The sequence below is a fragment of the Xiphias gladius genome, chromosome 12 (genome assembly GCF_016859285.1).
Source record: "Xiphias gladius isolate SHS-SW01 ecotype Sanya breed wild chromosome 12, ASM1685928v1, whole genome shotgun sequence".
NCBI classification, from domain to species: Eukaryota; Metazoa; Chordata; class Actinopteri; order Istiophoriformes; family Xiphiidae; genus Xiphias; species Xiphias gladius.
The window spans coordinates 8,909,955-8,934,399 of NC_053411.1; the positions used below are offsets into that span (position 1 = coordinate 8,909,955).

Genomic DNA, 24,445 nt, shown 5'->3' on the forward strand with positions numbered 1-24,445 from the left:
TGTGGGTAAGGAACTGTAAGGTGAGCAACTGTAACTTGGCACAGTCGGCATCTCTAGCTCTGGATTACTCCATGTGCTTAGGCAGTGTGTCTCGTGCTGTAGTAAGAGCGGTACTCACTATGGATGGAGCCCAAAGAGTCTTTTTTTTTTTTTTTTTTTTAGCTTTTCCAAAACACAAGACAAAAAGTGTAAAGAATGGATAGAACAAATTTCTTTGCCCTTTCATAAGCTGCAATAGTCTGCGTGTCCAACATAATTAGCTTAGTACCTATGGTACTCACATAACCTAGCTTTACTGCCAGTGGCCATTAGTATATAATTTTGCAACTACATTATTTTGTGGGGTTACTTTAGAAAAAGTCTTGTAGTGACTGCTTTGTATTTCCTATGGGGAGGTTGATCCTCTTTCAGGCTCAGTCAAATGGGGTATCTGAAATAGTTACATTTTTGCCTCTGTATTGTGTGTCCACGTATGTTTTTTTCTAAGAATCCAGACAGACTTACGTTAGAACAAACTGACAGTTTTACCTTATAATGCTGTTCCTTTATTTCCATGTCTTCTTCATGAACATTAACTGGTGAGGATGCTAATTTTTTGCCTGGGGCTTTACAGTGTTAGTAACTTTAGTTAAAATACAGTGACTCCCTATTTGACACTCCTGAGTGTTAAAATCATCCACGTCTGCTTTGGCATGTTTTTTCAGGAAAGGCTATAGACGGCATTAAATTAAGCTTTATGCCTTCAGATGTCCTACTGTACAGACAATGGCTTGGTTAAATGACTTAAATGGGGAAAATTCAAAGCTACAGGAAAACATATGGTGCCTGTTGTTTGTATTCGTGGCCATAACCTGCAGGAGGCCAAAGCAAATAGGAAAGTTTGAAATGTGCATGCCAAGAACAAGTAGGGAACAAGCAGCATGAAATCTGTTTAATGTGGAACATGCTTTCAGCACTCTTTTTGTTTTTTCTTTTATTTAACTTTGTTTGACCCTATATATATATATATATATATAAAAAATGAGATGTGAAACGACACAGATGATGCTGGGTTAACTGCCATCAAAAGGGTCAAGATTTTCTTGACGCTTTGTAAGATATATTATTGATGTATACTTTCCAACAAAAATCTTGGCAATGATATTTTATTATTTCAGGCCAATCAAGATTAAACCACATACAGGAAAATCCATTTTGAATAACATGACTTGAGTTTTGATTATTGCTAAAGTAGCCCTATGGTTCATCTCACCTCTGATGGGTGGCATTTTAATGTATTCAGGTGGACGGCAACAGAAGAAGAACAAAACCTTCCAGTCAGCACTTACCTCTTTTTTTTTTTTTTTTTAAAGAGTCCAGTTTTATGGCTTAATTAATGAAAGTAATAGCTATTCACATAGAGTACAATGACTACTCTCTGAGGAACAAAAGCTATACCAGAAGATTATTTGTAACACACGTCAGAATGATACTTGGAGTGACACGTCTTCCACACTAGGTTTATTTCGCAAAGCCACCTGCCTCATCCAGTGTGGGAATACAATGCTGGATAGTGCTTTCTACTGTACCACGAAGCAGCCCCAGGAGTAAATCAGTTGATGACCTAATGCAGGATGAGAAGAGGCAGCATCCTTTTTTTTTCTCACCATACCACATGGGATCTATTTCCTCTCAACATTAATAATACTCTGGAGCATTAAGGCATGCAGCAAAAGCAGATGTATTCTTCCCCAGGCTGATTCAACTTGTAAGCATTTCCTCTCCCAAACCCCCCTCCCTAGTCCTGAGGCAAAGCATGATTACCCGATTTTAATGAGATTTTTAATGTGATTTTCTTTTCTTTTTTTTCTCTATCCCTGCAAGACAATCCAGCTCTCTTATGTACATGCAGTGGTTAATGTTTGCAGTCTGATGGTATGTAAAGAGTACACATGTTGATGTTTTTCCTTCCCAAGCTCCTTTCTTTTTGATTGTGTAGGCCAGAGTTCTGCTTCTTACCTTTATGTTTGCAAGATGTTGATAATCCTCTGGGAAAAGAAATGAAGTAGGTGTGCAGTCTTTTCTATAGCACTTCGTCGGAACACCTGTAGTTTTTCTCTTCTTTCGCTGGGGATTAAACAATGCCAATTTGAACAGTTTAAAGACCATAGATCATTAATATTCGGTGCAATTAATTTATTCAGTACCAGTGATATAGTTGTTATCTAGGTGATACATAGGAAGCTTATGGTCTCTTCATTGTCTTCCTCATTATTTGTCTGTCTGCTTTTTAGTGTGATTTGTGTGAATTTTTACACACGAGTAATACTTCTTCTTGCAAACTAAAACTTCACAAATTACTCATTTTGATTCTTGAATCAAACTGATTATGCCAGGATACCTAACTAGCATTGCTAGTTAGCTAAACACAAAATATAATAAATAATTGATAGGCTGTAACATGAATTTTATACTTCAATTATTTATGTGTACTTACAAATGAGATGTTATCTTCACTTATTCAGCATAAAATTGCACAGCAGAAACACCACACAACATAAAGTAAGTGTAGTTATGTACTCATGTTTTGCTCTCAAGAGTCTGTACTGTGGTCTGCAGGAAATATTATCTCAAGTGCAGCTTAAGTAAAGAAATCTGCTTTTATTAACCATAATAAAAAGTACACGCTGAGGGATAAACATCTTAGGTTTGTCAATCAGATGAAATCCCTCAGATATATAGCAACTAATGAAGTTGAAAATGGTGGGATTTTGTTGGAGACCAACCATCAAATCCTCTCTGTTCTAGATGTGAAAATAGTGAATTCTTTCTGTCTAATCTGTCATTATTCAATTACGAAAACAGTAGGCCTCCACAATTAAAATTGCCAATTGCAATTTATATGGAACTTTTTTTTTTTTTTAAATTTGTTTGAAAAATGATGCAAACTAATTTATGTTCTATGCATTTGAATGCCGTTGTGAATTTAGAATTGTTTTGTTTTTTTGACACTATGTTATGACACTATGTTACAAATGTTGTATATAATATAGGGGTTAGCTGGCTGGGATAAAGAGCACTTGGTTTGTGAGATATCTCATTTTGTCACTGATAAGTCATTGGTCAGTATGGATCAAAGGCTATCCTTTGGGTAGGGCCATGAGAAATGTCATCATCTACATAGAAAAAAAAAAAAATCTGGCATCTTAGCAAGTATGTGCCTATTCACATAGTGAAATGGTGATCTGCTCTACTGTAACGTGCTTGAACGCAAAATGGACAAACAATAGAGAGAAGGATGAGCATTTTTTTAGGTCTATTGTGGTCATTTAATAATGTGAATTTGTCATCCTATGAGAGCCTGTAAGTCCCCTCTGGAGATTGGGACCTGTGTCATCCTTTGGGTTCATTGGACCCATTCTGTTGTAGTCGTTGTGCATGTAGATTTTCAGTTTGTACAGATATTCAAATATAAGTGGAGAATCCAACAATTACTTTAACCTTCAGAAATGGACAGTCTGACACTCACGCCAACTTCATGGCGTGATTGGCCAGTTGTGCTAAGTGAGAATGTAAGCAGGGTTAGAACTTCTCTCTCTAACTCTTTTTTCATTCGTGACACTGCTATTTCTGCCAACACTATGAAAGTCTATCAGGAGAGACTGTCTAAAAATGGATGCTGCTATCCCAATATTTAAACGATACCTCTCTTCTACCAAAGGCTTATTCACCTCACCTTTTGAGTGTGGCTGTTTGGAACAGCTATAAACAGATTTGATTTCTGGCATCAAAGTGCTGTTAGGACAGTGGTCCTTAAACCAGACTACCAAGTTTGTGTAATATGAAGCAGTGTGCAGCAGTGTCTGTTGGACTGCCAAAAATTTGTTTGCTTTTAGCCTTCCAGGGCCGTACTTGCCCCGACTTTTGCCCCCCTTTTTCCTTCCCCAGTCTCCATTCTTCGACAGTGGGGTCATGGTGCTATTAAGCATGTCATCCCAAATAACTTTGAGAGATGACAGACCCTTGGCTTCTTACTCACATGCTTGCTTTATATTTGGACAAGATCATGACATCATGGGGGAAAATGGCTGGTTTCTGCAATGAAATTATGCTCCCCTTCAGTTTACCTTTAGTAGTTCCCACTGCATAGACAGGAACTGTTCTGAGTCAATCTTTGAATGAAACCCAGGACTTCTTGTATTTCTTTTTAGACCGATGGTGACCATATGCTTGGACAACAACCAGAGCAATAAAAGTCATAGCATTTGAATTTATTTTCTTGAGATACTTCATCAGTCAACTTTAAAGTGGTAGGATAAAGCAGGTGCTAAAAGTACACCACAATACACTAGATCATGCACTTTGCAGGAGTCTATAGTGAGCCTGAATAAACAAAATCCAAGTCATAAACACCAAATTCTGTATCATGTCATTAGTGGGACATTTAAAATTAAGCTAGAATGAGGAAGCTCAGGGTAGTGATATTTTGTAGTCACCTTAGTGTTTTAATTAGGTATTTTATTGAAACTGCTCTGTCATATCTTTTACACTGCTTTATCTTGACAAGACAGAGTAGTTGAGCCAAATAACATTGATTGCATTGCATCAAATCATCTTAAATACATGCATAACAATAAGCTATTCTAAAATAAGTAATTATCAGACTGACTCTATGCTAAAAATAACTAATTTAAGACATTTTGATCAAACAAGTATTACCTGGGGACTTCATGTGATGTAGGAATTTGGCCCGTATGACTGTTTTGCAAGATGGCTTCAGATGGTATATATTACTTTATATGTCTTAAGCTTATTGATAATCGAAACATAAGATAATCTAAAATACAATCGTCTCCAAGATGTTATACTGAGCTCTTAAATATTTCTGTTTCCTATTTACATTTTTAGTACTTTGTTTGATTGATTTTTGAGTTGGCTCTTTTCCAAGTGGCTAGATAAGTTTCTCCTATGTTTCCAAAATGCTATCAGAGCTCTTATTGATTTCTCTGGGAGCTTACAAAATTCTCTGCCCCGATGAGAAACAAAACCTGCATAAAAACCAAGGAATCCCTGTGAAATTGTTACAAGTTATGCAACGTCCCTGCAGAGTATTAATCAAGTATAAAGTAACAACTTTTGTATGACAGGAAGTGTCCCTTTAAATGACCACTCTAAATACAATAAAGTATTCTTAATTTCTCAAGTGAGAAGTTGGTTGATGGATCAGTTCAAGTGATTCACACTTGCATACAGAGCAATATGTTGACATGGCTGGCAAAACTATCTGTCAGTGGCTGGCAACCAAAATGACTATAGTCATTAGAGAGCTGGGGTTACGTCTTCCATTCCTTTTTTCAGGGGGACTTAAGCAAAACAAATTGCTGCCAAGACAGTTGAAGAGAAGACAATGCAGTAGGGAAAACAGGGGATGCAGGGAGGGATGTCGGAGAAAGATTTGAGTAGCAGAAGGAGTGACAAGGCTGCCCATTAGGTCCACTCTTGCATTGGAAGGGTTGTGTGTGCATATGTGTTTGTCAGTTTTTGTTTGATAATGACGCTTGAAGTAAGCCAGCCTTTGTTACATTTATCTGTGACTTTACACAACACACTGCCTGAGCTGATGCCAAAGTAGTCTGGTAGTAGTTTTAATTAGCAGACATTTTTTAAATGATAGAATAAAACGTATATGACTGAATGACAATAGAAATGTCATCAGCAAAAAGCATAACCTGTTTAGGTTTTTTGAGATATTTCGAAAGTTTCTTAAAGTCATATGGGAGGGAAGAATGCAAGAAGGATTGTGATGACTCATAACTACAGATTTGACATGTTACATAGAGGACTGGTTTCCTTCTCTGGAGCTGGGAGACACGGTATCAAATGAACTAAAATGCCTCCATTTATTTTAAGTCCCAGTCACTGTTCTTGCTCCACTAAACTCCATTCCTTGTTTATAGAAAAGGTATACGCAGTAACATGCCGGTAACTGTAATAATAATATTTACAGTATACAGTAAGCTGTGTTTGGTGACATTTAATTGTTGCGATTATGTAAAATTGCATATGTACATAACATAATAACATAAATCTTGCTCAGGAATCTGCATACAGAAAGTGAGTTCAGGTGCATAAGGGTTTTTCAGCCCTACCCACTGTGCGGTGGGGGGGGGGGCTTTGCCACAGAGGATTTCTGGGAGCTGTCACTGTGGTTCTGAGAGAGCTCTGAATTTATCTGCAGGGTGTCAGTGGAATTAATACAGATAACGTGAAAATATGACAAAAGTTTGAAAGTCTGTAGTCGAAAGGAAGCTCTCTCATTGCCTTGTTATATTAGAGAATAAGGCCAAAAGGGGGGAAATATATCTCCAATGGGTTGCATCTGGAAGCTCACAGAGTTCGGATGACACCCAAAGCCAATTATATCTGCTCTCTGTCCAAAATTAATCGGCACCCCAAGGTCTTTGGGCTTTTTACATTTAATATTATAACACACTAGAAAAATTGTTTGTCATGACACATTACCAGTTTCCTTGCTTTTCTTGTGATGGGAGTAGGCCACTAGATGTTGGACTATTTTGTCTTTGTTTCTGTCATGTTAACAACTTGAGGCTCTTCAGGGTGTAATGGCTGCAATAAAATGATGTCAAGTTAAGGCAAGGCCAGTGTCTCATTCCCAAAAATTATTACTCAGGCATAATTTGCAGTCTAAAATAACTCTGCAGTTCAAATGCTTGTGTCCCCAACAACTTGAAATATTTATTTTTAAATTCAGAGAAAACGTTTTGAAATATTTCCGTTTAATTTGAAGTGGGAGTCCTCCAAGTACGGTCTGATCACCACTCCAATAATCAGCATAATATTTGAACACGTAGCTCATGGCAAAGAGAGCAGACTGTCAACATTTCTCCTGAAGGGAGTTTTTGTGTGTTTTCCTAAGCACATAATCTAAACGTCCCTTTTAAGTTCTTTGGTTGTTGTAGATAAATGAGATTGTTGTCTGTAACCACAAGCTTTTTGCTCCTAGTATGTACATTACAGTATATATAAATCAGTATATATGAATCGACAATATACCTTCCTTTCAACTGATATGTAGATGCTATGCAATGATATCCTCTTTTGCTTTTGTGTTGGCAAGATGGCATTGGTTAACTCTGTTGGTAAAAAAAACAAAACACAATTTAGCAGCAAGTAGTTAATTTATTATGTTTATCTATTTTAACCCTTCACATCAGTTATCTAAAAAATGGATGGATGTGTGTACATGTGTGTGTGTGCGCGCGCGCGTGTGCCTCTGTGTGTGTGTGTACGTGTTTACACGTCTGTGTGTGTGTGTGTGTGTATATTTATACTTATATATGTGTGTGTGTCTTTGAAATATTTATTTATATATCTATATATTTGTGTATGTGTGTGTATATGTGTGAATGTGTATATGTAAGTGAGTGTATGTGTGTGTATTTGTATACGTGTGTGTGCTTGTGCTTGTGTGTGTGTGTATGTGTATATAGATACATATACAAATAAATAAATATAGTTCCAGACATGTTCTGAACACTACTTTGTAAGGGCAGCTACAGGATGTACCCTGTAGAAGAGCAGCTTATTTTTTAAATACGAAAGAGTTGCCCTAAGTCCAAATGTGACAGATGTCATTGGGTATTCTGTAAAATGTTTTACAGCACAGTGTTACAAAGTCTGACTGTTCCTGCAGCTACATAATGGTGCTTCTTAGCATACTTCTGGAAAACATTTAAGTGGCTCATCTGTTCTGGGAGTAATATAATCCAATATCTGGGTGGAACTGCTACTGTAATCTTCACAGTGTTGCACTAAGAAGACATGACATCACTTTCAAGTTCTCATTGTTGGCAATAATTCTGTTCGTAAAAGACCATCTGATAGTTCATTGTGTTATTCATCTGGGTCTGCATGTTAGCATCAAGACTTTCTCTTCTTTTTTGGCACAAAAATACATACACTTTTAACTTTAATAAACATGTACTTATAAATATTTTAAAGGCAGGATAATATCTTTCTGAAGCAAAGCAACAGACACATTTTTCTCACTCCTTAATCCATATTATATATCTCTCAGCCCTCAGATACCATTTTCAGAGGAGGAGGAATTGCCAAGAAATCTATAAAATCAAATCCTATTAAAGCGCAATAAACAAGAAGACAGTAATCCATCCCACGCGTGCCTCTGCCAACTCTTAGCCAGGCTCTCTTCGTAAGACACTGGCTACAGTCATACTGAGTATTTACCAGTTACTCGCCCACTCTTTCTCATCAGTGTAAATTAACTGTAATGTAAGTGTTTACCTGCTGCAAAGTGGGCCTGATGCTTTTAGATAGAGCTAGATATGCTTGATTTTTAATATGTAATTATTGGAAGTTTTTATAATTTCTTATGAACTAGCCAAATAACGTCTGTATATTCATGAAAAAACATTTTATGCCTGAGTTTGTTTTGGGATGCAAACAGGTAAAGGACAACAGCATGTATATGTTTTGATGTTATAAGACAACAATGAAATGTCTGATTTCAAGTTAGAAAAAATAGTTTGTTATGATCAATAATAATTATTAACTCAAGTATGAATAATAGCCATTTAGCACCCCCTGCTTGTTTCAACAGTGTGCCGTAACACACGGTGATATTCATGAGCCTTGGCAGCTTTTGTTGGATTTTCCAGTTGGATTTTGGGCTGGCATTTAGGTGCAGAAGGACCCACAGAGGTCTTTCCCTTGACAGCTGCCCTTCTCTTTGAAATCACTATTGGTGCTGTATCACTACGGCAGCATTTAAGGCTGACCTCATCTTCGGGATCAAATGACTCAGCAGTATTAAACTGCAACGTGGGCCTCCAGTGGGGCAACCCCTGAGTGGACATGAGGAAAGATACCAATCCAATCTCATACACATTAAGTTAATTGACTTTATGAGAAGAAATCCATCCTATATTGAGTGGGATCGTACCCACACTTGAGTTATGGTTAATACAAACAAAGAGAGGTTCTTTTGAATGGCTATTTGCTGTGTGGTTATCAAACAACCGCTGCAGAATGTCTTTGATAGTCAACACAGCAAAGGCTGCTCGATGTTAAATATGTCTTTAAATTGTAAACTTTACTTATACGTTCAGTGTAACCACTGTTATATTGGTTCATTGGACTGCATAATTACATAATGTTTAGTATATTGTGTAAATGAATAACTCTAGACTATGAGAAATTCTACATTTGGCAACTATTCTGTTCAGAACTCTCACTGTAGCAAACTGACATGTTGTCAGTGCCCACCTGGCAATTAGGGTGAAATGATTCATCATTTGTCATTGCTAAGTGCAGACATACTAAGTAAACCCTTAGTAATATCCACTTTGGTTTAAAAGGTTTGTTTCAGACTGAGATACTGTACCTGGCTATACTTAATATAAATAACAGAAGGTTCTAAAGTATATTTTTTATATATTTATTTTTATTTATGTATATATGTGTATGTGTGTATATGTATATATGTGGTTATGTGTACGTATATATGAATTAAAGCTGAAAGTCTACACTTTAATCCAATCTCGATGGCTTTTTTTTTCTTTTTTGCCTTTTTGACATGTTGTCTTTTAAAATCAACCACCTAGGCAGTTTCCAAGTACCTAAAAGAAAATGACTAGTTGTGATAAGTAACAGTACTAAAATAAAATATAGACTAATTAATTTTTTCGTTTTCCACAGCAAAATTGCACCAAGACAGTTTCTCTGTCACACAAACCGTATTTGACCAAGTTGAAATATTACAGACTCTGGCACGAGAGAGCACACCTGGTAAATTAAATGGAATGCCCCTCCTTCGTTGGAAGACCGAGGGGCCTGTGATATTAAGGCAGAAAAGGCTAATCGGTTTCCCAGAAAAAGATAGGTGCCACTTGTGGGTTTTAGACTGAATGTAGTTGTTTAACAGGGAAAATGAAAGCTAAGTGTAGTGTGAAATTAGATGTTGGTATTTGCTGTCATGCTGCTCAGGATAAAAGTAACTATGTTCTTTCCCTCTAAAAATCTTGTGAATGCACTAAAGCCTTCAACATCATCTCTGCTGGATATGCTGTGAACATGCTGAGCGAAACCTTTCTAAGGTAGTCATTTTTGTTCCATGCCTTGACAAGGGAGTAATAGCTCGTGTGTATATTTAAAATGGGGAAATTGTGCATCTACATCACTGTGGCTTCAGTACAGCTTGTATCATTTTATTTCCCTCTCTTATGTTCAGCGTTAATTCATGGTTACCAATGTCACACTGACACATTTCAATTACAGTGACAATTACACTGATAGAAACAGAGAGAGGGAGACAGTGAGAAATATGGGAGTTGTACAATTCAGCTCACACTGCCTAAATGCAGAGTGTAGAAAAAGCTGAATCTGTGTTCATCAGCTTGTTTCCAAGTTTAAACATACATTTAATTAATCGAGACTACTGCTGTTCTTAATTGAATTCTTAATGTAATGGCGCAATGTAAGGTAATCATGTAGCCAACAGCTTCCACCTTGCTGTCTCAGGATTGTAAATATACTAGATGGTAGGTTTTACATTTGGCATCACCATGGGGTGGAGCGGGCACACACGCACGCACGCACGCACGCACGCATACAATCAAACGTGGCCTGCAATGATAGCCAAATTCCTCATCACTGCGATGAGTGAAGCTCCGCTATACCCAGACATTAACCCGCGTGCATCTACAATTTTCTCAGGCTGACACTTCAATTAGGCTAATCCTGCCTGCATACAAAATTCTGCCTCCCCTTCTCTCTGAACCAACGTTGCTGGAGACATGCCATATTCCTGTGCTTTTTCTGCCCGCTCTGCATCACAAGTAGGGGAGCTTTTTCGGAGATGGAGGAGAGAATCCAGAGCGATCGGTTCCACTTCCAGGCAGAAACACAGAGGAGAGATGCAGGGAAGCAGGGAGATAAAGAGAGTGGGGGAGGGAGGAAGAGAAAATGGTGGGCGGTCGAAGGAGGCCAAAAAGAAGACAAAGTAGCCCTGCTGTGTGTTTCCTGCGTTCATATATTCCACAGGCACATAGAAGACTGAAGGGAAGCCTACAGCGCAAGCTGTTGATATAATAAACAAGTCTGTGGCGTTCCTACAGAGGCATCCACTGTCCAGGTTGGGGGTCTTAAATCTTTCAGTATAGTAAGGCTCTTCAAAAAGGACTGTGAGAACAATAAAGTCTCAAAGTCCCGATTTGTAAGACCAAAATTGATCAACTACCCTGCCCATAGATAATGTTGATTTGTGTTTGCACAATTATTTTATTGGAGTTAAACTTGATTGCAACTAAAATTTTGTTTGTGAAATACGTTGTATTGAGAGGGACACGACACATGTTAATCTCCCAGTATTATTGATTGTGTGCAAACATTTTAAAACCATCCTTGAAAATATCTTAACCTTTTATTGGTCTGTATTGTATTTTAAATAGCAATTTATTAGTGGAAAAATACAGTTTACTGTGGGTCACTTCCATAATTACTTGCAAAATGCCTGATAAATTGTATTCCTCAAAAATGGAGGAATAGTAGCACAAATTTTTTTAGAATTACGTTGTCGTCAACTTAATGTTGGGAGGGGGGGGGTTGTCATTTGACTGGATGACTCCTGATTGCATGGCACTGTAGCCCAGATGTAATAGACTCAACTTGGCATCTGAATTTTCCGTGACTGATTTGAGTGATATATAACATACAGGATTTATAACATGAATGCCAGTGGGTATGGCTGTGATGTTATGAATGCTAACAAGCAATGGCCTGAAGACATGTCACAGATGGATCAGGAGCAGTTGGAGGAAGATCCACAAATATATCTGTCTGATTTAGGGTGATTTCTGCCATGTCTAGGTATGGTACATATCCAGACAGTTTTCAGGAGGGAATAAATTGACTAGTGATGCTGTGCATCACTTTGAATTTTTGTGGTTAAAAATAGAATTTAAGTCGAGTTGCATAGCTCAGGAGAAGTGACTATATTCCACCATTTTTCTTCCTTTTTTGTCTTAATATACAGAACAGAGAAACACAGCTATTACCCACCGAGGTTGTATTCAGTCGTAATTAGGTTATAATTCCACTTGGTACTCAACATGACACAGTGATCACAAACTTAGAGTGCTACTAAAATGCTAAAACAATGGAGGCAGGGAGGCTGTTTTTGTTTTGTATCACCCGTCACTCAATACTCTCAAGTGACCAAAGCTGTCAGCACTACATGGGCACTCCACCCCCAACTCCTTTTCCTTTTACTCCCTCCATCGTTCCCTCTCTGGTGTCTCTCCTCCCCGAGGCGGTACACTAGGACATCTAGGCCACCAGTGGGAATACAGTAGTTAATCTTTGCTAGTTAAATGGTGTTGTATGGCCCTGAGCAGTAGCAGTCAACCATCCCCTCGTTTCTGCTTTACTTGGGCTCTGGGGAATCTGTTCGGGCCTGTATTAATGTATTACACGGGGAAAAGAAAAGGTAACAGTTTTTAAGCCAGTTTAATGTTTCTAAGCTGAATTAATACTTTGATCGGCAGTGTGTTCAGTTGGTCATCAAAAAAAAGAGAAAAAACAATGCTTTGCCAATTTTCTGTGAGAGGGTGTACTGGTGTCAATGAAAACACACCATTTTTTTGGTGTAAATCCATTCTCCATCTACCACCTTGTGTCATTTTAACCAATGGGACACACAATTTCCTATGTCATTCACAATATCCAGCAAGATTCCTCACGCTCATTATCATGCACTTAATGAGTTACCACTTTTGAAGTCATAATACATTGATCACCCCGCACATAAACCGTAGGCTTGCAGATGAAGGTGCCACTAAATGTTTTTTAAATGATAACAATCTCTGTGCTTCAGTAGCCTCCGGTGGGAATCCCTGCCTGGCAGAGAAAATGGAATCTGCCGCCGACTGTGTTGAAGGCTGGCGACTCTTAGCCGTGGCCTTCAGTAGAGGGTATGCTTTAACAATGTCCCTCGTGTAGGGCAAAAGAAGTATTACAACTGTGATACCAGTCGCAACCTGCCTGACTCAATAGTCCTCTTGAATCGGTACTTTAAATTGAGTGCTTCGTGTCCACTATTCAGAGTGCTCAGAATTGAAATGAAGTGGTTAAGTGTGGAAAATATTGATAAATGTATGTTTTGATGATGAGGTTAAGCATTAAACTGAACTGTGTTATGAATCAAAGTCTCAAAGCTCCAGTAAAATATATGTAACAATTCTTAATTATTCCTCAGTACATAGGTTTCTACAACCTTGCCTCTCAAAATCTTTTTTTTGTAGCTTCTGCAGTTTAGCATATCATCGCCTGACTCTCTGAACCTCTGTAGCACAACATGAAAGCTTCATATTATGACTGATAGTTTTATTTAATGTTAAAAGCAAAAGTATTTTGACCAAGACATCGGGAAGCAAAGGACAGCCTTGCTGTGTACGAGGAGCCCCCTAAGGGCACTTTTGCTGTGGGGGAAAAAAAATAGTCCCTTTGAGTAGAATTGTTTTCACTATCAGCTGAAATTATACACACTCTGTGAACCACAGTGAAATGACTACCAGCTGGTGAAGGAAAAAAGGGAGGGTAAAAAAAAAAACAAAAAGCGTTAAATTTCATGACAGCTCATTTTAATTTCGACCCCTCCCCTCCCCTCCACCACCACCCTCCAACCCCTATACAGCATTGCATTAAAGTTTCAATCTACACTTCCTCCACATTTTTCCCATAATATGCAGGAAGCTGAATTTTCCCATTACAGTGAGTTAGTCACAGCCACTTTCAGTTAGCGGAGCTGCCATATACAGAAGAGTTTATCATCAGAATATATTATGTAATATTGACTGCAGGGTGGTGTGCAAGGGGGAAAAAAAAAAAAAAAAAAACTCTTGCTATCAGCTGCTGTGTCTAAAATTGAAGAATCCTGTGCAGGGGTGGTCACGGGGCTAGAACCATTCAAATGGGCCAAGAGTGCTGATGTGTCCTATTTACCTTTTGGTAATGGATTTGTTTGTGGCCCAACCCCCCCCTACTGTCTCGAAGGAATATTGGGGGCTTAGCTTCATTCACTTTCTGCTGCCCTGGCCATTTATTTTGATTAGGGAATGAAGTCCTCCACAGTGCCATACCCAGAATAATTGACACTGTGTCCTCTGAGGTCATAAGAAATATACCCTTAGTACTTATCCCCTTGGTGAGGTAGCAGTGTATGAAAAGATTGCAGCTGAGCACTGAACTGAAGGTGCATTATTGCTTTAGGTTGCAACAAATACCTGTTGGGGAGCTCGTAAATTAAATTTCCTGCTTTTTTTTTTTTTAGGCTTGACAGGATAATTGATGTGTATTGTGAACTTCCAATTGGCTTCAACTAGCCTATATATTGTATATTTTTCCTTTGTTGTCAGTGAGGTCTAGGAGGTCACTGGGGAGCTAGGTTTTTTTTTTTTTTTTTTTTTTTTTCCCCCCCATTATATGTCAGGAAATAAAGTCCTGGCTGATTATTTAAGAACCTTAAGAAATTTTAAATCAATTTGGAGGCAATGAATACTTTCATAAAAACTTTTTTTGGGGCTTGTTTCTGACCACTTTGTTTTTGTATAGCCTCATGCTAAAAAGGGCTGCGTTTAAAATAATAATAATTTCAATGTGAAATAAGCTGAAAAGATTTGTCGATCAATAGCATATTAATCTGCAGCTAGTTTGACAATGATTAGTTGTCTGAGTAATTTTTGAAACAAAAATAGCAAGAATTCTCTGGTTCCAGCTTCTCAAAAGTTAATTATTTTTTCTTTTCATTTTTTTTTTAAATTTCTATGATGGTGAACTAAACATCTTTGGGTTTTGATCAGACAAAACAGGACATTTCAAAATTGATGTAAGTGGATCTTTTTCACTATTTGCTTACATTTGACAAAACAAAGTAATTGAGAAAATAATTGGTTGATAAATGGAAATAAACATGAGCTGCAGCTGCAGAGGTAATGTGAGTAAATGTTTTGCTGTTCTCTCAAAGGGGAGATTGATACAGTTATGTGCCTGTTTAATGTTGAAGATGTACACGCTCACTTTCGTATACATTTTCAACAGCAAATTTAGAAATTTCATCTCATTGTCTAACTAGTTAGTCAGGGACTCGTCGTATTACACACACCCTCCACTACACACACACACACACACACACACACACACACATACATACACTTCAGAGATTAATTCCTAAAAGTACCCTGATGCATGTCCATTCCCAGATGAAGCCAAATAGGAATGAAGAGTGCAGAGGCAGAGAGAGAAGGCAGATGGCTGGCCTGCAGAGGTTCTGATCGCAGGGATATTGGCAAGATGCTGAGCTGGAGAAATTAACCTTCAGAGGTTTTTACACTGCGGCAAGTGTTGGCTCATGTTGGATTCCTCTCAACTCCTCTCTCGCTATCTCTTCTGTTTCTCCAGTCAACCTTTTCGCTGAAGTCGTCTCTATCCAATCCCTCTCCATTTTCATCAATTATTATCTCCGTTTTCTCTCCCTCTTGTTTTACGTGGCCACTCACTTGAAGAAACCCTCTCTCTTAAGCTGTTTTCTGTGAGCTAGCCAGTAATACTGGGCACTTCAGAGACAAAAGAAAGTATAATCACACAGATAACTGCATTCCTCTAACAGCCTTATGTGTTTGTCTTCCTTTCCTGGGCTGTTGCAGTTGTCACTAAAGGTCAAACCTTCCTTTTTCTTCTGAAGTAGCTCTAATGCGACGTGCAGACAAAGTCAATGTAGCGTTGGCAGCAGTGTCAGCTCTTATCTGGGTTCGTCATCGTTGAACTGGGAGCGCGCTTGATTGAGGATCCCCGTACGGATCATCATCCTCCTGCTGCAGGGCATAGTGCTTGTCTTTCCGCTGCACAACAGCCGTCACCATTCTGCCAGTATAAGGCCCCTGGGTTGTGCTTTCTCACAGACCCGTAGCTGTCCATTTAATTTTCGGCGCACAGTCACTCCACTTGTTCTGCATTGTGCCTTTAGTCCAGTCGAGCCTAGAATCCAGGAAGTGCAAGTTTACTCAGCTGCTTAGCTCTCAAGTTTAATATTAGCTTTGCTGGCGGCCAAATGTGACTGTGAATTGGTGACAAGGTTGTGAGCTCTGCCCTTAACAAGTATATTAAATCACTGCTCAGTGCTTTTTGCACTCAACTACTAAATTGCTGGGTAAACTAAATTTGCTTTATGTTACCTGGCAATTGATGCTTTTTTTTTTATTGCACTGCACCTGAAAATGTCATTGTGAGCGTTTAAATTTCAGTCCAAATTACAGGTCACCGAGGGAAGCTTTGTTGCTTTATATTCACTGTGATCATTTTGTTTACTTATTTTTGAAGTGTGGAAGGAGCCCTCTCCTGTTATCTTACAAAGTAAAAAAAAATTTTACATCAGTGGACTGCAAATAGAACAGCATTTTACATTTGTTGGAAGTACAAATGTGTTTAATGTAAAATCCTGTGAAGAGGTTATGATGTTAGTATGAAGAATAGATGCACGCAGAACATAACTGCCAACGGTGTCTCATTAGTGAAAATAACATTGAAGTGGTAACGGGTGGAGTCGGTCAAGTGAGTGTTTATCAACCCAGGTATGAGGCAACAGAAACACAGTGGGTGATGGATAATGTGTGTGTCAGGCTTCTTGATCAAAGTAACCTGCCAACATAATGGAATTCTTTTGTAAGACCATCATGTAATAATTTTTTTCAGCACGAGAATTGGGTAGAGAAGATTTTTCTTCTTTCAAAACCGAGAGAATAGAGAGACATGTCTCATTCTTGAAACTCGCTCATTACTGTTGACAACAAAGCCGCACTGCTCCTTAGCTTTCATTTGGACATGTTTCTCCACATTTAGAAAGTGGAAAATAAAGCACTAGGGGAGTAAGGCAAGCTGTTGTCGTTTAAGGGGGGGGAAAGGGATAAATGAGAAATGACTTGTGCACAGTGTTGTGACTGGCTCGTTGGTTTCATAATTCTGCAAAAACTGCCGACAGACTAAGACACAACATCTGCTCAACAAATCTGAAATGCAGTCTCCGGTGAAAAATAAAATCTGATGACAGTACGAGCTCCTTATTTGTTGTATTCTTGTCTGGTGTGATGCAAATATCTGCGCTGGCATGATTGCTCAAGAAATTTCTAAATTGATTTTTGCCAGTTTCCATTAAATTGTCACATCCAAGATGAAACAATAAGTGCTCTTGCCAAGCAGTAATCTGTGAACGTTTTCCTACATGTCATATGCAATTCTGTATACGCAGTAATGTGATACTCTAGTATTCAGTGGAGTCGGTCTATACCAGCTTCCATTTTGGTGTCTGAAATCTTGGTGCTCCCTTGGTATACTCTTTTTGGGTAGTCATGCCATAAACACACATTAAATACATACACTACATCACTTCTACAGAAATCCTCATTGCACATCATCTCTGTAATTCTAACAGTAGGTCATTGTTTTTGACACTTAATCTAATCTAATCTAATCCAATACAATTTGTGATCTTCTCTCGTGGACTAACATTTTGCAAAGCGTGTTATACATCAAAACTTTCCATGGTAGACTCAGGACTAATGTTTCCCAAGCTCAGTGTCATTCCTGACAACATCTGTCATTTCTAGTCATGTGGGATGAAGTTTTCGAATTGGCTGCATAAATAGTTCTCTGTATTTTGAATGACTTCTCCAGACAAGCAGTCATTGACTTCCAAAGTGTTCCCCTGTGTTCCCCTGTCATGCAGTTTAAGATCGTTTTCCGAGGAAAGAATTTTTTTTTAAAATGCAGTTCTGTGGAATCATGAGCTGTTGTTCTCAGAGTAAGACGTAGCCAGATTGTGAACAGATTCTGTGCCCTGCAGTGTGCTGACATGCATGACACAGTCAGTCAAACAGCAGTAACCTCTGGAAAATGTGTCATCATAGACAAAGTAAAATTGATAATTAAAAGTACTAAACGCTAGCTATATTGAATTGCATTGCCCTGACTTTAATGTGGGTTTTGGAGAGCACATTAAAGGGCAAAAAGATGGAGTCCATTAGTTACTCAGAAAATGTGCATATAGCTTTCCTTGTTAGGAATATTTATTTATACATATTAGATTTATGTGGTTATGCCAACAGTTAAACATTTGTGAAGATTCTGTTATGATAATTGTCCTGACCCTGTGACAGTGTGTCTGGATAGAGGCCCAGTTGTTGCCAGTAATACAGACAGTGTATCAAATCCTAAAGCAGTGGTTACTCACTTTGTCCTACAGCCTGTCTACACAGGCTGCGTAGTAGCATAAGCAGCATGTTAGCAGCCTGGCAGCAGCACCTTCAGTCTTTCATCAGTGTCCGCACAGGATGCGTTCAGGCACAGTTCTGCTGTGTAGGTCACCTGTGTTTTGGCATCGTTTTTAGCTCAATAATCACTATGGTGACTGTGTGCACGTAAAATGGACGAAAAAAGCGTAAAAACATGCAGTGGGAAACAGCTACATACATAAAGCGCAAGGGAAACTCTAGCCTTTATGTAACTTTTGTAGTTACTTCTACTGTCTAAAATAGAAGCAGATCTTTTCCATCAGACGAACGACTAAAAATCATGGCTGAAAAGCCTCCTGTGTAGATGAGCCTTTTGTAAATACATTTGTGGAGTTGTTACTGGCAATTTATATTTTTTATTTTTAAGTTTTATACATTTATGTGTTTATGTACTGTATATGTATGCATATACAGTACATATATTTATATATTATGTATCTCTCTATATATTGGTTCCTATGTCTGTATATCATTTCACAATGATAACGATATACAGTACATTACCAGAGAAGATGCATCTCCCCTACTATTTTCAATCCGTACCAGTGCATGTCTAGTCTATACTTTGAATCATCATGTTAAACACACCTCATTTAATATGATTCATGGTTGCTTGACGTCAGGGGTTCTACACATCTTGTTCTCTTCGTATTAAGTTAAGAAGTACATAAACAATAGATGATAAGCAGAAACAAACAGCAAAAAACAGTGCTTAAGTAATGTAACTGCATTTAGTGCAATTGAACTGTGGTTTTTAATTCTGAGTTAACAGCACCACGTGACTTTGTCAGTAGGGTGAACAAAATCTATGTTAAAAAAACAAGGCAGCTTCAAAAACATTGCACTTCATCTTTCAACGGTTCCCCTGATGATTCATCGTAGCTGACATCAGTGACAGAAAAACCAGAGCGATGGAAATCTATTCAAATGTGGTGAGGCTCAATTTCCCCCTTCATGAGAGAACTGTGGATAATATGTTGGACCCAGACCAGTAGGGAGTAAAATAGCTTCATCAGTCTTCTCAAGTCAGAGTGAGAGTGGAGGGAAACAAGTGAAACGCCGATGCATAACACTGACATTTTTTAATAGAATTCATTTATAACAAATGGAACTTGTGTCAGCAAAGAACTGATTTTCATACAGACTTCTTTCGCCACCAATGTAACCTAAGTAAGAAAATAAAAAGCACTCCTTTCATTCAGAAAAAGAAACATTTTACGCTTACAACTAATCAGAGGTAATTGTATGATCTTTTTAACAAGCCATTTTTTTTTTTTTTACAATTTCATTATTTAATTTTTCAGTCTATGCATCCAGACGAGAGATAGATAGAGAGAGCAGAGAACACAACGTTTATTTCTGTTAATGACACTCCAAGCTTGAATGGCAAAGCCACAAGAACAGATGGTTGTGGGACAGATTTTTCTGTAGTCATCTGCTGGAGTAACCATGGCATCAGCATGGATGCTCTTTTTCGCCACAAACTTTTTTTTTTTTTTTTGTCTTTTTCAAGAGTCAATACCTTTTTTGTGTTATTTACATACACACAAAGTGAACGTTTAAGGAGATTTTTTTATAGATGGGTTCAAGTAATATATTATTGGGTTTAGAATCAATAGGGCAGTGCATAGTACAAAGATAGAGAAAGTGCAAATCTTCCTACCAGGCCAGCTTTGGCCATTCTGCAATGTTTCACCATGCATACGAACAATCTATTTAAAAAAAAAAAAAAAAAAAAAAGGAAAAATTGAGATGAGAAAAATAAACATGTTCTGAGACTTGAACATAATATAACTTTAGCCACCATGAGGTTAAATAATAGCACTTTTATATCTCAAAATTATGACAAAAATAATCAGTTAAGCAGTCGAAAAAAGTAAAACAGATAGCTGCTTGAGTTAACAAGGGAAAGAAAGCACCTGGAATGCACATCCACAAAGCCATCAAAGAGGGTACAGAGAAGTTAAAGATTGCTGCTCAACATAAAAAGACTGAAACATAACCAAACTCAACCCTTAGTCTCCATCTGTTATGTCTTTTAAAAAAAGGACATGACACACCAGATTGTCAGGATAGCAGAACGGCTATTTTGTCCGCAGTTTTTATTTTGCTAGATCTGCTCTCTGTGGTGACACGCATGAAGTCTATAATTGAAACCTAAGGCATGAAGAAGAAACCCTTCGGTGATGACCTGTGCATTAGGCATTCTTTTTGACCAAATCCATTTTCACTGTAGTTTGATAAACCATTTTAAAATCTGAATACGCTGTACTTTACTCTTGTAAAATGTGATCATAGTCGCAACGGGTAAAAAGCTCATTAACTTTATGTTGGGCCCTGATACATGTACTGATCGACATTGACTTTATCCTGTTTAGTTCTGAGACCAGTATTCTCTTATCTCATCCCCAGCTGCATGTTAGAAAATTTTAAATAATATGTATTAGTAGTTATTGTGTGTTCTTGACTGTTTTCTATAGAGGTCAGTGATATATAAACGGTTTTATTCTAATTCCCTTAGCCACAATAAGGCCACTGAAAATGAAAAAATATGAGCTTTGAAATGTTCTTATTTGCATATATAATCTCATCATGTGACAAATTAATACTGAAGGTAAATAAACTTTACAATTACTAAAGGTAAATAAACTATACAATTACATTTACACTAAATGCCTAGATTACTCAAAGGATACATTAATATGTTAAATGAAACATTATAAAAACAGGCATAAATATAAGGCACTCTAAATGCAAAATGAAAAAAAATGTCATTTCCGTTGAATGCTTTAAAGAACCACAAGAAAGTGACGTCTTTGTACCTTGCCCTATTGTGTGGTGCGAGCGGTGAGTGCGGCTGTGAGACCTCACTGCCTCTAATTACAGACTGTATGAGAGTTTGAAAAAATGCACCAGTGATGCTTTGACTGGCACCTGACCTTCCAACTCCCACGCCTCACTCGCGGGGGGAGCAACAATGTCATGAGTGAATAACATATCCACATAAAACCCTATCTAACAACACACATATTTATTGCACAAGAAAAGATGCACTGAATCAGAATACATTTTGTCCTACTGATGTGCATTCCAGTGAAAAATCTCTTCATTTCCCCCATAGCACATAACTCTCAATTTCGAAGCTTTAATAGTCAATCCATATTTCATATATTTTTTTACTCATAAATTATGTACTTTATCAATATATTTAGATTATCTATATATATATATATGTAAATATATACACATATATATAATTACTTAATATATATAATTACTTTAATATATATCTCATGTATTTGACAATCTGTACCATATAGTTATATATGTTCCTATATCTTATCCAATTCATCAGCTTCTCTCTTATCATTCTAACATGGAAGAACTAAGATAATCGGTAGCAGCAACTTCATACTTTGCTCATCCCTGTTGATTCCACAAAGCCCCAGTTTATCTTATGGGAGTAATTAAGTTACCATGTATGTGATCATGGACAAAAACAAACAGAAAAATCAAGACCAAAAAACAACTCTTGAACAAAGTCACATTTTGGTAGTGTGAATTCTGTTCTGTGCACTAAGTGCAACAAAATGAGGGGGGGGATTAAAAAACAAAATAACAAAAAAGCAAAGAGATTCTCTGCAAAAAAGCACATATGTCAGAACAGTTCTACAGCTTTAAAAAAAATTAACATTTACGTAAATACAGTTTATCACTTATTTCCAAGTGATAAATTTGTGTAAAAAAAGGAAATTCACACAGTTCAAAAAAAGCACATCAGCTGTATAATAAAGTACTAAAAAACTAAATCAATAATTTGTTATTTCATAGATCATTTTAACTTTACCCTCTCCCAAAATTTAGATGATGAACATTGTGAAAGGAAAAGTGGTATTTATTCATTATTACTTTGTCTGTCCTGCTGTTGTGGACCAAGCATTCTTCTTTTTCGATGGGTTGTCTGTGTGTACTTGATTGTGAAACAGATTTTTTTTTTTCTTTACAATGTGCATCAAGTTTTTTTTGCCCGCAAACTCTGTGTGCCTCCAATGCCTCTCGTAATGGTTCGTAATCACTGATGCCTTTCTGACGATGTCAATATTGTTCATTTACTTTTTTGTTGTGTTGGTTTCATTCAGTTATATGAGCCCCAAAATGAATCCTTGAAGCAAAAGAAAAGGTAATTCCATATGATGCTTCAACAGTCAGGATTCCCTCACTTTGTCTCAAGGTGAGGTTTTCTTGGGGTTGGGAAATACTTGGTCCTCCAGGAATCATCTTTTTCATTTTTTGACAAGTCATGTCGCACATCCAACACTTAATGAGTTGTTAGCAAGGAGTTAAGGAGTACTTTCTCAAGCAGGAATTTATGGCTCAGAAGAGAGGCTCACTGGGTTTTCTTTCCAAAGGGCCCTCTGCTTTTTTCTTCCAATACTGGGTCTTTTACGTTGCATAGTGATCAAAGCTTCCCAGGTACTCCAAGCCAGCTCTGTAGCAGAACTGGTATTGATCCTGGAAAAAAGAAGAGAAGTCTTTAGCGTGGACTGCCTCTGCGGGATCTTGATACTGAATCCTCTGCAACATTTTTGGTCCGTTGTGCTTTAATTGTGACTATTACTTTTTTAGTGCCGTTTGAAATTTGTTAGCAGTCTTTTTCATTGAACCAAAACAATTCTTTGCATTCTAAAGATACCAAATAGCATATTTTAAGCATTTTTTTAACACAAAAATGCATTTTCAAAACAAAAGTTAAGTAGGAGGCGTGAGAAAACATTGGCCAGTTGTTGTGTCCGCAGCAGTTGAGACGAAACTGCTGTGGAGAGCAGACAAAACTACTCTAGATTGTCTCAGCTACTAAATTAATCATAGTCTTTAACGAGAGGCTTGCTTTAATTAACCTGTTTGATTCGAGGATACTTGGAATCTCACCAGACCTTTCAGGCAATTGGGGTATATACTATTAAATTAGTTACACAGTAACTGATTCCATGTATAGTCCATAGTGTCACAAAACCCACAGTTAGCTGTATTACTACCTCAGTACAGACTGTGAGTCAGGTTTCCTTTGCAAGTGTAGTGGAGAAGACGAGAGCAAAAAAAAGTTCTTACCTCTGTCTGCACCATAGCTGGTCTCTGTGTCCGTAACATTTTCACTGTCTGAAAGATGTCTACTACCCCCTCATATCTCATTCGTTCCAGGACGATGCTGAGGGTGATGAAAACTCCAGTTCTACCAACACCCGCGCTGTGAAAGAGAGATGAACAGGGCAACAAGGTCAACAGTGTTACCGGTATGCTAATTTGATGTATGTTTACAAGGCTCGTGTTGTAATTTCTGTTCCTTGCGCTGTTGATGGGGAAATTGGGTTTTTAAACATTTGCAGATATTTGCATTTAGTTTAATTTAATACAAAATGCATCATTTGTATCAACTGATGTGGTTTGGTGAGTTATACTGGATGGTCACTTACCTACAGTGAACTGAGATAGGCCCATCTTGGCCGAACTGCTCTTTTGTTTTATGTACTTGGCCAATGAAATCGATGAAGCCCTCTCCTGATTTTGGCACTCCTTGTTCAGGCCAGTCTGTGAACTGAAACTGCCTTACTGTCCGTGACTGTCCATCCTGAGGGAACAGGATGGGAAAAGAGAGAGAATGTACAAATTTAACATCACTCAGAAATATTGAACATTGGCAACAAAAAACTGATGAAGTGAAACTAGGAAGCCACTCTGAGTTATTTGGCAGACAGCCAACCCATGTCAGTTAATTCCATGACCATCTACATCATAATGATTCACAACGTTGTGGGTTTTACAGTGCAAGACAGCATTCTTGAATAAATCTGCAAGGAGAGGTGTCAAGGTGTCAAGTTTAAAGCATCGGAGAAAACGTTTTGTTGTCGGAGATGCCTGTCATTTTACCTGAACGTATTAAACATGAACACTAAAGATGCTATTCCTTTGATGTGCTACCCTCAACAGGGTGCTCAGGGAATCGACTTGGAGGGTGTGCATTACTTAAGTGATATTGTATTCCCTTGATAAGGAAAGCAATCCCATTGACGAGACAGTGTAACATGCAC

At 37.8% G+C, this 24,445-nt stretch overlaps 1 protein-coding gene and 1 long non-coding RNA gene across 16 annotated transcripts in view; one reads left to right on the forward strand and one right to left on the reverse strand.

The window, feature by feature from the left end:
• LOC120797135 overlaps positions 1-24,445 on the forward strand; it is a 136,986-nt gene that overhangs the window by 107,776 nt on the left and 4,765 nt on the right. The window contains exon 2 of the long non-coding RNA XR_005708457.1: positions 23,559-23,650. This is a non-coding gene — a long non-coding RNA (uncharacterized LOC120797135). The remainder of the gene's footprint in view (positions 1-23,558; positions 23,651-24,445) is intronic.
• The window catches only part of LOC120797133 (receptor-type tyrosine-protein phosphatase delta-like), a 132,152-nt gene continuing 127,154 nt past the window's right edge, over positions 19,448-24,445 (reverse strand). For all 15 annotated transcript variants that reach the window (XM_040140460.1, XM_040140455.1, XM_040140459.1 and 12 more), the window contains 3 exons: positions 23,831-23,985; positions 23,469-23,604; positions 19,448-22,871 (listed from right to left, as the gene is read on the reverse strand). In XM_040140460.1, the coding sequence (XP_039996394.1) occupies positions 22,803-22,871; positions 23,469-23,604; positions 23,831-23,985 (360 nt within the window). In that variant the 3' untranslated portion in view covers positions 19,448-22,802. The remainder of the gene's footprint in view (positions 22,872-23,468; positions 23,605-23,830; positions 23,986-24,445) is intronic.